Source organism: Garra rufa, chromosome 11 (genome assembly GCF_049309525.1).
Source record: "Garra rufa chromosome 11, GarRuf1.0, whole genome shotgun sequence".
Lineage (NCBI taxonomy): Eukaryota > Metazoa > Chordata > Actinopteri > Cypriniformes > Cyprinidae > Garra > Garra rufa.
Window position 1 is genome coordinate 2,702,738 of NC_133371.1, and position 15,565 is coordinate 2,718,302.

General features: G+C 37.0%; 1 protein-coding gene across 1 annotated transcript; it reads right to left on the minus strand.

Annotated features, from left to right (window-relative positions):
• Window positions 1–2,866: 2,866 nt before the first annotated feature.
• Window positions 2,867–6,433, minus strand: b3gnt2l (UDP-GlcNAc:betaGal beta-1,3-N-acetylglucosaminyltransferase 2, like). Its single transcript, XM_073850928.1, has 2 exons — window positions 6,321–6,433; window positions 2,867–5,032 (listed from the first exon to the last, which is right to left on the minus strand). The coding sequence occupies exon 2, from the start codon at window positions 4,848–4,850 to the stop codon at window positions 3,576–3,578; it is 1,275 nt and encodes a 424-aa protein (XP_073707029.1). The 5' UTR covers window positions 4,851–5,032; window positions 6,321–6,433; the 3' UTR covers window positions 2,867–3,575.
• Between the last annotated feature and the right edge of the window lie 9,132 nt (window positions 6,434–15,565).

Genomic DNA, 15,565 nt, shown 5'->3' on the forward strand with positions numbered 1-15,565 from the left:
CGGACCCTAGGCTGACCAGAGAGACGCGTTTTTTTCACAGACAATTTATGGGGCAGGCAGCGAGCGGATCGTGATGAAAGGTCAGCTGAAATTGACACTTTATGTTTTAGGCTAGAAATCGCTGATACAACCTTTAAAAGAGTGCAAAGACATTTTTATCAGTCATAACTTCTGGAGAAAAACAGACCAATTGCTAGACAAAGACGAAGCTTTCTTGTACCTGAAATGGACTATACTTTGAAAGGCTACTCATAAACAAACTTGGGACTTTATTTACTTCTGTGAAGCACAAAAGAAGATATTTTAAAGCATGGTAACCATTGACTTCCACTGAGTAGAGTACATGGCTTTGACTTTTTGGCTGAACCCAAGGTTTCCGTTTCCATGTTATGTTTTGTTTTTTTGTTTTTTTAATTGAAAGTGAATAAAATAAACTGTGATCCATGATCTTACAACATCCCAGCAGGGACTGGACCTCAATATGGACCCTAACGTCAAGCCAGATTTGGTTGAGAATGAAAATCGGGTTGACATCGGTATTTGACATCGGTATTTGACATCAATTTGACGTTGAATTAATGTTGGATTTTAGTTACATAACCTAAAAACAACAAAAATCAATGTCAGCTGACTTTGGTATTGAACATTGAATGGTGACCAGTGTTGGGAAAAGTTACTTTTAAAAGTAATGCATTGCAATATTAAATTACGTTACTTTTTACATCTGTGCAGAGTTTGCTTATTTGTTTTTAATATAAGTTTTATTTTTGACAATGTTAAAGCTCTCTCACACAGGAAATTCACGTCTGTACGGCAGAACCCAGACGAAAAAAGTTCAACACTCTTAAGCAATAAAAAAAGAACAACAAATGTTAGATTACCTTGAGTAATTTTTGCTTATTAGTATGGCTATATTGGATCATTGCAAGTCAGTAGCAAAGACGCTTGTTAATAAAATGAGATTAAATACATAAAGGATATTTGTGTTATTTAACAATAAATTCTTGTAGATTTGAGTCATATTCTGAGTTTAATTTCACTGTTCATTCATTGTAAGGAATACTGAATGAAGTTAGATGAATTGATGCATGTTCATATTTATTTTAGAACTAAAGTAACATCTTACTTCTGGGCCTGAATTCTTAAAGCTTCTAAGAATCCTCTCAGAAAGTTCCTAATTTAGCTGAAAAATTCTTACATAGGAGTATAATCTTGAGAGTGATTCAGGACCAATATAACAGCAACTCTGAGCGAAGACAAAAACATTTATCGGGGTTGACCCCGTTGCTAGCTATGACACAGCCTTTTGAAGATTGTGATTGGTTGGTTGTCCAAGAAGGTAATAAAAGATCACTTTTAAGTGTAGGGTCTAGTATAAGCCTTCACATAAGCATCATTGTTCCTGTTTTACCACACACATACATATATTTAATGTATTTAGTATTTAGTGTATTTAATGTATTTTAATGTATTTGATAGGAAAAGAACAGCAACACATTACGGTTCTGAAAGTGCTGTAATTGTTTGTATGATCTCTTTGCTTATAGAAGCTTGTAAACACACTCAAATCATCACTGCTGCATAGCTGCTTTGTTTCCAGTTGCCAAACATGTTACTGAAATAAATGTAGTGATTACCTCCACTTCTTGCACTATGGCATTTCTGCACTATGTTGAAAAGGTTAGCATGTCTCCAATAAAATCAGTCACAAACATTATCACGGCACAATCTCATGTGTGGCATCTTATTAGCTCACCGTCATGCATTGTGTGCAAAATATTTCATTGCCCTCCTCATGTTTTGTCAATTTTCTCCACTGCTAAAGAAACTCTTAAGCCTCTTAAAAGTCCTCGTCCATACTCCTAACAATTTTGGACCTTAAGATGCTTTCTAAATTCTTTTTTCATTACTAGGACATTTTCTTTAATATTAAAAGGAAACACCCACATTTCTAAGAATTTTCTTAGAATTTTGTCACTAGGAGCAACTCTTTGCAAGATGTTTTATACATACGGGCCCAGGTTTCAATCAATAAATGAGAAAAAAGGTAACTAACGTTACTTGTTTGAAAAAGTAACTTGATATTTTCTTGTAAATTAAAAAGTAATGCGTTACTAGGTACTTGTAAAATAAAAAGTAATCTGATTACGTAAAATTGCATTACTTGTAATGCGTTACCCCAACACTGATGTTCAATAGAATTTTTGGTCACCCAGCATCACAACTGAAATTTAACCAAATATTAACGCCTGCTGGGATGATCATGATATTCCAGCTGAATCATATGGGTTGCTTTCACACTACCTTTATGCCTTTTTTGAAACTAAAGATCTGGGCCCGTATTCACAAAACATCTCAAGGCTAAAAGTAGCTCATAACTTGCAGATTTAGGAGAAAATCGTAAAAATAATGGGCGTGTCAATCCTAAATTTAGGACTTCTACATTTTTGCTCTGAGAATGTTTCACAAAGCATTTTAGTGCTAAAACTAGCTCCTAAATCTGTGAAGCATTGGACTCCTAAGTCACTAAGACCAAATCACAAACTAGGCCTATCCTCTCTGCTGAAAAAAAACATTAAATCATTAATAAATGTTTCCTGTACTGTTTTCTGGGACATATTCCATCAGGATTTAGTGGGTTTTAACAAAGCACCAATAGAAGGTGACCAATTATCAGTAGAGATTAACAGGCACCATTAAAACCAATGCATGTCTATTAACATTTTTTGTGATGGCTTTCAGAGCTAAAATGTTGCATTTATTGGCACGCGTACATTTTCCCACTCATCTTTTTTGGTTTTGGAGGTTATCCACACTCCAAAATTTCCTTTGATTATATCCTTCATTAACAGGTTGGGTAAGAAGCTGTACTTGAGTCCAGTTTGGTTTTCTTTTATGTTTGCATGTCTTACTATCAGCCATGATTATTCTAGTCGGTCAATTAAAATGTTGTTTATATGCATATCTGCTCATTTTTTCCGAGAAGCACACATGTAAGAGGCTGACAATTAGCTGAACATATGCTTGTTTAATTAATGACACTAATTGACATTAGTTGCGACATCTTTATTTTTAAACCTTTATTTGAATATGGCAACATAATATCGCCCTCTACAATATTTTTATGAACAAATCTCTGACAGAGACCCCTCCCCTATCAGCCAATCACTGTGTGCATAGTTAGTTAGCATGCGGACATCATCCATAGCAACGAGGTCAACCCCACCCTTACTCTTAACATAAGGCTTCTCTCCATTCCTTACTGAAAGATTGTCTCAGCATTTTTTTGAATAGGTTTTAAGAGAAGCTAAAAACTTTTACTGCAATTTAGGAGAAATCTTAGTGGTAAGATAAAATGTTTTGTGAATACGGGCCCTGGACCATGATCATTATTATAAGAACAAAAACATCTGAAACAGTCTAAACCTCCATGCTCTGGAACAAAGCAAGTTTTGAATGACATGATTTGAGTTAATCTATAAAAGTAACATCCCCTCTCTCAATGGCAATTGCACAGAAACATAAGATAATATGGTGTTAGCCTCTATTTTTATTTCAAGTACAGTGTGCAAACATCAGCAGGTCAGCATGTCGCTGTGCATATTCCTCCAGAGTCTCATGGTCTGCTGAGGGTCACGCTGGTGCACCAGGAGCAGGTCTTTGTGTACACACGGGTTCTCTCGATCTTGTTCCCGAATATCAAAGGTCCTGAAACTGTTGTGTTTCACTGCATTGATTCCAATCGCTTTGAAGCACAGCCCGGTGTAGACGTCATCAATAGGGAAGAATGGTATGTAAAAGGAAACGTGGTAAAGAGATGGAAGAAGGTTTCCAGAAAAGAGAAATCCACCTCCACCAGCATAAGGAGGGTAAGGACCTTCGTAGAACGACTGAGGAACGTAATATTTGATTTTAGGATCCCGTAACGGGCTAGCGTCAAAAATGACCTGCCCGGTGTACAATGCCGTGGACTCTTCGGGCTTCAAAGACTTCAGATAATCCAATATGGCTTGAGTGTTAGCAAAAACATCATCGTCACCCTTAAAAACGAAAGACACGTCAGGGCAGCTCTCAAGCATCCACTTGAAGAACACGTGCTCCTTGAGAGTCAGGTTGTAAAAGGAGTCATGAAAATCCCAGACGAGAAGGTCTTGAAACTGCTGAGCTTCGTATGAAACCAGTTTGTCCAGACTGGGATCGTCCTCAGATGATCGGCCGAGCAGAAAGACAGTTCGGACCTGATGTCTTTCTCTTCCCCAGGTTTCCCGAATTGCTTGGCGCCTCTCGAAGTGCCTTGGGATGGATTTGATTGCAAAGAGAAGGAAAATCTGATCATCTCCACTGTCTGACGAACACTTGCCAGGTTGACCGATAAGCAGCGGAGGGTCTCGACACTCCATGCCTCGAAGGAAGTCTCCATAAAGCGGAGGGTAGGAATGAATATCCTGAATGTTCGTTTGTAGCAACTCGAAACTCTCAGGCTGACACTTGAACTTGTCACGTGGGTCTTTATGCGTTTGATTGTCAGTGGAGTCAAACTGCCTGAGGAAAGAATGAAGCTTCCGGTTCCAGAAGGCACCGTTTTTGGGAATGTCTTTTCTGAACGTCTCTGAAATTGTAAGGGCTGAAAGTTCAAACGACATAAGTTTTTGGTTTGGTTTTCTTTTTGGTTTGGTGTTCATCACTACAGGAACAGTTGTGGGTTTTCCAGGTGTGACAGCTGGAACTGAAGGGATCTTGGCCAAGTCTCTTTGGGTGTGTTCAACATCCTTTAGTTTGGAGAAGAAAATAGCAACACAAAAGCTGCTAACTAGCGCTACGATGAGTAATTTCATATACTTCCTTTTCATTTTACAACCTCTAGCACACTGTTGAGAAGCAAATTAGGACGGTGGTCTTTACAGGAAGTGGTGGGGATTCACAAAACAGTACTTGAAGCGTCACTAAAAGTTCGCCCTTGTGGATCAGTGTTAGCTGCTTTCTCCAGGCATCTTCGATTAGATTCCCATTGATGTCAAGTTCAGCTGTGAGCCTAGCAGACACAAGAAACAGCAACGCTAGTGAGATCACAAGAACGTGACAGTCAAACTTTTTTTAGTTATTTATGTGAGAACACCAAATAGCATACCAAATAACACCAGACTGTTTCCTCTAAAAAGGGTATATGGTTTGTGTGGGGGAACAATGCTTTTTGACAGTTAAGTTGCAGTTCACTCAAAAAATTTACTCGACTTGTTGGACTTGTTGGTCCAAAGCTGCACCTATTTCTTTCTTTAATTGCATGGAAAAAAGAAACCACCAACACTTAAAAAATTACCTTTGGTGCTTCAGAGAAGTCAGCCAGTCATGCAGGTTTGACGGACAAGAAAGAGTTTCATGATGACAATTTTTAAGTGAACCATCCCTTTTAAAACATAATGAAACTGGGATAGTGTTTCGCCGAGGCCATTATTACCACATAGCAAATTAATTACGACTATTAATTTGTTCTTACTTTTTGCAGTAAGTAACAGGCATCATTTATTTGTATGTGGAGCTAAAATTAAACACAGCCTTTTCATTTACTGGAACACTGGTCTCGGGTGATTAATTAAACAGCACAGGCTCTAAAAAGAAGTGCATTTCAGTCCCATGAGGTCACTGTACTGAGCTCAGGGACAGACGGCATACTGCACTTGAGAGAAAGTGTGCACTAGTGATCGAAACGCCCTAAGTAAATATTTCCATTGTAGGTGGGTCATTACAATCAGGGGGTGTAAAATGATTAAACTGACATTTGATTTAATAAGTTCAAGCCATGCACTCTGATCTATTACCTCAGTGTTTGTAGTGTACAGCAAACATTAACCTCATTTTTATTTGATAATGCAGGTAAAACTCACCTAAGATTTTCACCATATCTGTCGACTCATTAGTTGATTAAAATATTAAACAGCATTCTGTATTAAACACGTTTTTGTTTTCAATTTCAACATGCATACTGCAGTATGAAATATTAATGCCTGCTCATTTACTTACTGTTTTAACTTAAGATGTATATATAAAGCATGGCTTCCGCCAAAATACCGAAATATGTAGATTTGTGAAAGAAAGAAATCAGAATTTATAGTGCATCCATATTAATTTATTGCGGTTTTAACCATGTACATAAGATTTGAACACATCAACGCATCTACTATCTAGTAATAGTTAATAGACACTGTGGCTGCCACTGCAAATTCTTTGTGACTAGCCTATTAAACTGCCAGTTACACTAAGGTTAAATATATTAAGGTTAAGATTTTTGACAGAACAATGTGGGAAATCATAGCAGGACTTACCGTGTGAGCGTCTGTTAACATTCTTAGTCCAAACCGATCTTCTTGTCAAATGGAAACCACGCTGTCACTTCCACCACAGTGTGCGTCCTGTTTCTTAGTGTAGTAGTAGGCAAAGGTGACAAAAACGCTACTTCGACCTCCCCTTTGTTTTTGTCAGCACCTGACCTGACTGTCTATGATTGGTGCTCATCAGCCAACACACCTGGGTGGATTTCTAGAAAGCAGGTTGTGTGACATACGTTTAAGGGTAAATACGCGGATTAACTCCAAAATCTTAATATGCTTTATTCTAATTAGCATCAAACAAAAGAATATAATTCTTATTCTCAAGGATTAAAGATTAGTGCACAAGCATTAACTTGGTGGCGATATGCAGTAAGTATGCAAATTGTCTTTGAACAGAAGAAGAACGATGTGTGATAAAGGTATCTTTTCGATGTTAGTTAGAGTTTTTGACCTAACTAGCCACAACGGCGACACACGGAATTTCTGCGATGTCGCGGGTGGAGCAACAACATATAAACTATGACTATTATAATCCCAGGTACTGATTATGTGCTTTATTCACTGTTAAAAATGTCTAATTTAATTTAAATATCACATTGGGTGATATTTACAAGCAACAATAGATAATTTATAATTTTTATGCTGTCATTTTGAAAAGATTGCTTTGTACTAGGGATGGGCGATACCACTTTTTTTGTTTTTCATATGATACCCAGGGTGCGATTTGTCAAAAAAAAAAAAAAGCATATTTACTTTTTCGAAGCATTCCAATCCAATCTGCAATAATTTGATTCGGAAAGGGACTTCAAAGCGGGTATGTAAAATTATTTGATTCAGAACAGGTTTTTAAGCGCCTATTAGGGATGGGCGATACCACTTATTTTGTTTTCGATATGATACCGATACTTTTAAGGCCAGGATCATCGATATCGATACCGATACGATACTTCTAAACTTAACTTTTAATTATTACATTTATGAAATTACTAAGAGTAAAATATGTAATTATACCCTCTTAACTTTATATTTGAAATGCATTTTAAAATTTAATATGCCTTAATGGAACTAATTAAATTATATTTTTTACACTTGGTTAAAATATGTGTGGTAACTGCAAAACCTATTGATGAAAATACTTTCACACATTTTCAAACACTTTTTGCACACATAAAATAACATTCTTATTCTGACAGTGCATGATTTATATTAACTATAGCCTACTACAAAACATGATCAATGAACTTTAAATGTTAATTTAAATAAATGTAATTGCTCAAATTATGTAGGCTACAATTTCAATTTGTTTCATGTTTATTCTGAAATAGCTCAAACTTTTTTTTCTGTCCTCTGATAAGCATTGTTCTGGGCTGACGATCCTAAAAGAATCTATGCTTTTTTATGATACTTTTGGTAAATGGAGCCCTGTTTGAATGCAGTGTCTGAAGTGAGTAAACGCTCTCTGTGATTGCTTGGTTCTGTCCAGCAACATTTTCGTACGTTCAGATGAGTAGGAAAATAGTTCTATCCTGCACAGTTGTTCCCTAACATAGGTTATACGTCCAATTCAATGCTAATTGTACACCTTTTTTTAAACAAAATCACTGGTAAATAAAACGCACCTTAGTATCGATACTTTCGATACTCGCATCAGTACCGATATATCGATACTTCAGGATCGATTTGCCCATACCTAGCGCCTATCCCAAATCATTTGATTCAGAACGCAACTTTCAGGTGCACATCGCAAATCATTTGATTTAAAACAGGAATTCAAAGCATGTTTGGGGAATCATTTGATGCAGAACGGAATTTTAAAAGCGTATATTGCATATCATTTGATTGAAAACGGGAATTCAAAGCGTGTATGGCGAATTATTAAATTCAGAACAGGACTTTAAAGTGCGTATCGCATATCATTTGATTTAAAACGAGAATTCAAAGCGTCTATGGCGAATCATTTCGTTCAAAACGGAAATTCAAAGCTTGTTTGGCGAATCATTTGATTCATAATGGGAATTCAAAGCGTATTTGGTACTTGGAGCGGGTTCGAGGGATGTTTTTATAAAAATATTTCAGCAGAGGCAGGGATGCATAGACTGGTGGCGGTGGGAATCCACCGATCCCCCATCCCCTGCAAATCACACCCTGACGATACTGATATTTTTAAGGTCAGCGTCATACCGATACGATACTTCTAAATTTAACTTTTAAATTATTACATTTATTAAATTACTAAGAGTAAAATATGCCATTATACCCCCTCAACTTTATATTTGAAATGCATTTTAACATTTAATATGGCTTAATTGCAACTATTACACATGGTTAAAATATGTTTACTGTAGTGGTAACTACGAAAATAAAATAGTTTCATAAACGGCTGCCAGTGACAGGCTGTTGCACACATAAAATGCAGCATTTGTATGTATTATTTATTGTTAAATAAACAAAATCACTGGTAAATAAAACACGCCTTAGTATCAATATTTCTTATTTGAGTATAGATATTTTCGATTCTCACATCAATATCGATATACACCGCGTTCCAAATTATTATGCAAATGATATCTTTCTCTGGTTTTCATAATTAGTCAATGCAAATGACAGTCAGTATAATTTTTAAGTCATCAACCATTAGGGTATAATTCGAATTTTATTGAACAAACCTCCTAATGATAACAGTATTTATTTCAAAAATAAAAAACTGAAAATGCACTGTTCCACATTATTATGCACAACAGAGTTAAAACATTGTATAGGCTGTAAAGAACTGAAAATGGGCATTTGAATGAATTTGCAGCATTAGGTAGTCATATTTACTGAAATCTAAATCTATTTCAATCAAAAACATCCTAACTGGGCAAGTTACATCTTACCATAGGACCCCTTCTTTGATATCGCTATCACAATTCTTGCATTCATTGAATTTGTGAGTTTTTGGAGAGTTTCTGATTGAATTTGTTTGCAGGATGCCAGAATAGCCTCCCAGAGCTGCTGTTTTGATGTGAACTGCCTCCCACCCTCATAGATCTTTTGCTTGAGGATGCTCCAAAGGTTCTCAATCTGGTTGAAGTCAGGGGAGGATGGTGGCCACACCATGAGTTTCTCATCTTTTATGCAGATAGCAGCCAATGACACAGAGGTATTATTTGCAGCATGAGATGGTGCATTGTCATGCATGAAGATGATTTTGCTACGGAAGGCACAGTTCCTCTTTTTGTACCATGAAAGAAAGTGGTAAGTCAAAAACTCGACATACTTTGCCGAGGTCATTTTAATACATTTAGGGATCCTAAAGGGGCCAACCAGCTCTCTCCCTATGATTCCAGCCAAAAACGCCACCTCCTTGTTGTGGTCGCAGCCTTGTTGGGACATGTTCCATCCACTACTCCATCCATCTGGACCATCCAAAGATGCACGACACTCATCAGTAAACAAGACTGTTTGAAAATGAGTCTTCATGTATGTCTGGGCCCACTGCAACTTGCACAACTGCAAGCCTCTGGAGGATCCTACACCTTGATGTTCACGGGACTCAAGAGGCACCAGCAGCTTCAAAAACCTGTTTGCTACTTTGTAATGGCATTTTAGTAGCTGCTCTCTTAATCTGATGAATTTGTCTGGCAGAAACCTTCCTCATTCTGCCTTTACCTGCACGAACCTGTCTGTGCTCTGAATCAGCCTCAAATCTCTTCACAGTACAATGATCACGCTTACGTTTTCGTGAAATATCTAATGTTTTCATACCTTGTCCAAAGCATTGCACTATTTGACGCTTTTCGGCAGCAGAGAGACCTTTTTCTTTCCCATATTGCTTGAAACCTGTGGCCTGCTTAATAATGTGGAACATCCTTCTTAAGTACTTTTCCTTTAATTGGGCTCATTTGGCAAACTATTTATCACAGGTGTCTGAGATTCATTTCAGTGATCCAAAGAGCCATGAGACACAATACCATCCATGAGTTTAATTGAAAAACAAAAAACTGTGTGTTTATGACACTTGCATACAATTTGCATAATAATTTGGAACGCAGTGTATTGATGCTTAAGGATTAATACGCCCATCCCTATTTTGTACACTAAAACTGGTTATAACTGACAAACTGGTAAGATTTTGAAACCTTTTCATTTTAAATCAATATCTTTTATCATCATAAATATTTATGGTGAAATGTTGTGTAATAAGTGCTATGACTGCACAATCTCCCAAATGTCCATTTAGTTTGATCTTGCCGCTTAGCAACTACTTTCGACTCATATCTATGTTTAATGTGTAATTATTTACTTTTGTGGCAAGCAACCGTGTAATAAGCGGGATAATGTACATCCAGCTGGTTGTTATTGCAAAATAAAGCCCTTTAGTCTAATACAACAGTACAACAATACTGCTGATAAGCCTGTCAGGCTTTATAACATGGATGTAAATTATCCCTGATCATTCTTAAAACGGAGCGATGGACGATAGTATTTCCAGGCCAGGTTTCAGATTTAAATGCTTTAAAAGGTTCGTCACAGAGACAGTTTATAAGCACCACCATACAAGAATAGCAATGTACAATGACAGACATTTACAAATTACAAGTATTACATTGCTCATATAATTGCAATTTCACTTAAAAAGTATTTTGAGGACATGAACATGTTATTTTGTAGTTGTAACATTTTTCTATTAAAAACAATAATTTGTCAATTTTATGGGAGTCTCGTCGGCGCCCAGCTATTTTTAGCTGTACAAAACACTGGTTTTAGTGCTTGATATTGCAAACTGGTGTGTCTTATACTATTTTAATGTATTTTAATTATGAGCACACTGGTTTGTAATGCAAATAGTTCCACCGTTTACTGCACGCTGTTATTCTTCTTGTTATTTCACTACAACCTTGAAATGTAATTTTTAAAATCACTCTGACTTGTAATACGTCAAATGGCTTGTGTTTTTTTCTTTTGCACCTCACTGGGCAAATGTAAGTTTGGTAGGCAGGTTTAAGGCAGCAACAAATGCACATGTACAACTACATAGCTGTTGCTTTTAATGTAGTTGTCACTTCCGAAACTTTGCTGCCTGTACGTGACAGCAGATCCTTTATTCACCGTATGACTGCTTCACTATTGACAGCAAAAACAAAGCAAATACATAGTTTATATTATTTTTTAAATATTATGTAGGCCTAGTCATCATTTCTGCCACTGAATAAAAAATTACAACAAGGAAATTGCAACATTTTAGCACACAATTCTTACTTTTTTCTCAGAATTGCGTGATATAAATTCAAAGTTGCAAGGAAAAAAAGTCAGAATTTGAGACTTAACTCATAATTCTGAGAAATAAAGTCAAACTTGTGCGATAGAAAAGCAATAGTGTTATAAAGTCAGAACTGTGAGTTTATTTTTTCCCCTCAGACTTTGTAACTCGCAATTGCATTGCGTGTTTATATTTCACAATTCTGAGAAAAGAACAGTCAGAAGTCAGAACAATGAGGAAAAAAGTCAGAATTGTGAGTTTATATCTTGCAATTCTGAATTGTGAACTCAGAACTGTGAGATAAAAAGTCGCAATTAACCATTTTTTATTCAGTGGCGTAAACAGGCTTCAAACATTTCTCAGTGCTCAATTGAAAATGGATTTTAAAGAACAAAACTCATCTCTGATTCTTCAGTGTGGTGAGGAAGTGGTTGTTTGCGGAAATAAGTGATGATGTGTGGCTTCAACGTCCTTGTACACCACATTGAGAAAATGGAGCTCTATTTAAACAAATATAAAAACTTTTATGGCTCATATGCAAATAAATAAACCTTTCTCAGCAGCCTGTTTTGTCAAATGTTAACATGAAAATGCTCATCTGCAATTCTGATTATGGTGATATAGCCTCTAGAAACTATGTTAAAGTTGGCAAATATATGCAAATAGATATTATGCTTTCTGTTTAACAAATGTTCAAATAAATTTTACTTTAAGTTATGAGAGAATACATTTTTTTAAAAATAAATGTGTTTAAATTGTTGTAACAAGTATTCTGTTTTTACCAAAAGGGACAACGTGTGGGATACAAACATTAAAAAAAGGTCATATATAAGATTAAAAATAGCAATAAATTCATTTTCTTATGTTTTTTAATAGCCCATTTTAGGTTTAATAAAATAATGGCCAATAATGTGGTTTCACATATTTATATCTATATATATATATAGACCAGTGTGTGAAGAGTGTGAAGACTGAATTAGAAGAGCAATAGCACTACTCTACATAAAATATTCCAGTCCACACAACATACCGTAAGGAAAAAATTATTTGATCCCCTGCTGATTTTGTATGTTTGCTCACTGACAAAGAAATGATCAGTCTATAATTTTAATGGTAGGTTTATTTGAATAGTGAGAGACATAATAACAACAAAAAATCCAGAAAAAATGCATTTAAAAAAAGTTATAAGTTGATTTGCATTTTAATGAGTGAAATAAGTATTTGATCCCCTATCAATCCGCAAAATTTCTAACTTCCAGGTGTCTTTTATACAGGTAAGGAGCTGAGATTAGGAGCACTCTCTTAAAGGAAGTGCTCCTAATCTCAGCTTGTTACCTGTACAAAAGACACCTGTCCACAGAAGCAATCAATCAATCAGATTCCAAACTCTCCACCATGACCAAGACCAAAGAGCTGTCCAAGGATGTCAGGGACAAGATTGTAGACCTACACAAGGCTGGAATGGGCTACAAGACCATCGTCAAGCAGCTTGGTGAGAAGGTGACAACAGTTAGAAAGAAACACAAATTAACTGTCAATCTCCCTCGGTCTGGGGCTCCATGCAAGATCTCACCTCGTGGAGTTTCAATTATGAGAACGGTGAGGAATCAGCCCAGAATTACATGAGAGGATCTTGTCAATGATCTTAAAGCAACCATCGTCACCAAGAAAACAATTGGTAACATACTACGCCATGAAGGACTGAAATCCTGCAGCGCTGCTCAAGAAAGCACATGTACAGGCCCGTCTGAAGTTGGCCAGTGAACATCTGAATGATTCAGAGGAGAACTGGGTGAAAGTGTTGTGGTCAGATAAAACCAAAATCAAGCTCTCTGGCATCAACTCAACTCGCCGTGTTTGGAGGAGGAGGAATGCTGCCTATGACCCCAAGAACACCATCCCCACCGTCAAACATGGAGGTGGAAACATTATGCTTTGGGGGTGTTTTTCTGCTAAGGGGACAGGACAACTGCACCACTTTAAAGGGACGATGGACGGGGCCATGTACTGTCAGGACCAGGGCATTAAAGCCAGCCATTGAAAATGGGAGGTGGATGGGTATTCCAGCATGACAATGACCCAAAACACACAGCCAAGGCAATAAAGATGTGGCTCAAGAAGAAGCACATTAAGGTCCTGGAGTGGCCTAGCCAGTTAATCACATAGAAAATCTGTGAAGGAAGCTGAAGGTTCGAGTTGCCAAACGTCAGCCTCAAAACCTTAATGACTTGGAGAGAATCTTCAAAGGGGAGTGGGACAAAATCTCTCCTGAGATGTGTGCAAACCTGGTGGCCAACTACAAGAAACATCTGATTTCTGTGATTGCCAACAAGGGTTTTGCGAAGGGGTCAAATACTTATTTCACTCATTAAAATGCAAATCAATTTGTAACTTTTTTTTTAATGTGTTTTTCTGGATTTTTTTTTTAGTTTTGTTGTTATTCTGTCTCTCACTTTTAAAATAAACCTACCATTAAAATTATAGACTGATCATTTCTTTGTCGGTGGGCAAACGTACAAAATCAGCAGGGGATCAAATAATAATTTTTTTCCCTCACTGTATAGGGAGATGTCATAGTTTAAAAGAGGACAAATTGTTGGTGCTTGTCTCACTGGCATAGGACAGCAAGTCTTTGTGGTGTAAAGACAGCTACGGTATCCAGGGTGGTGTAAAACCATGAATGATGAAACGCATCCAACTGGAGTAACTGTCAACACAAGAGGAATGTCCGGGATATTAACCTTGACTGTATCCAAAAAACATATACTGTAATCACACCTGGCCATCACACTGCAGAATTAAATGTTTACCTTGACTGTATATATACATGGCCGATATATGGTCAGGCTGCTATAGCCAAACCTTTAATCACTTGTGCGAATGTGAACTGGCACGAGTGGACTACCAAACATGTCTGGAGGACCATGTGCACCCAATGGTTCGAACATTGTACCATGAAGGTGGTGCTGTGTATCAGCCTGATAATGCACAAACACACACAGCAAGACATGTGACAGAGTGGTTTCAGGAACTAGATCTGAATACTTTTGAGCCACTTTTGGAGGAGCAAATCAGGAAATGTTCCACCACCAGAATCATGAGTGAGCTGGCTACTGTTCTCCAAGATGAACGGCTCAAAATTATTCAGGCCACTGTACAGGACTTGTATCTGTCGTTCTCAAGATGAACTGACGCTGTATTAGTGGGAAAAGAAGGCCCTACACTATACTAATAATTATTGTGGTCTAAAACCAGGTGTTTGAGTCCAACCCCTGTATGGGCCATTCTACAGAATTGGTGCAAACTGCCGTCCCACAACCAAAAAACACATTTAAAAAGCGGTTAAGTGTTCAAATCTTAGATGTTTACTTCATTAAAACCAATAATAATATTTAAAATATCAGTAAGCTTAATATATATAAAATCATAATTCATTGGGTACTTTCAACTGGGAGGTGGGTGTCCCGAAACCTAACCCCTATTTTGTTTTTCATTGCTGTTTTTAAAAGGTTTAATTTACTTTTAAAAAGTGAAGTTAAACTAAATATTTATTTTATATTTTCATTGCAAATTATGAAATCCCTGGTGAAAAAAAACCCCAGCTAAAACCCGCCTAGGCTGGTTAGCTGGTCAGCAGGCTGGTTTTAGAGGGGTTTTGGCCACTTTTCCAGCCTGGCCATGCTGGTCCTAGCTGGTCAGGCTGGGAGACCAGCTTAGACCAGCTTAAACCAGCCAACCAGCCTGGGCTGGTTTTAGCTGTTTTTTTTTTTCAGGAGGGATGTCACTATTGGAACCATAGTGTCCATTGGCTGAGACTGATTTTAACTACACCCCTACATTTATGATCAGAAAATATTCATGTGTCCCTCTCTCTTATAGCATGTGTATACATGATTTGTAGATAGGCCCTATCATTTTAATGTAAATGTGATCAAAAGTATGAAAAATCAGTGTGTAACTTTAAAGAACGTTACTACCGAACACTATCATTTTTCTA

Coding starts and splice junctions, on each gene's coding strand:
- b3gnt2l (XM_073850928.1), bottom strand. CDS start 4,850: ATGAAAAGGAAGTATATGAAATTACTCATCGTAGCGCTAGTTAGCAGC.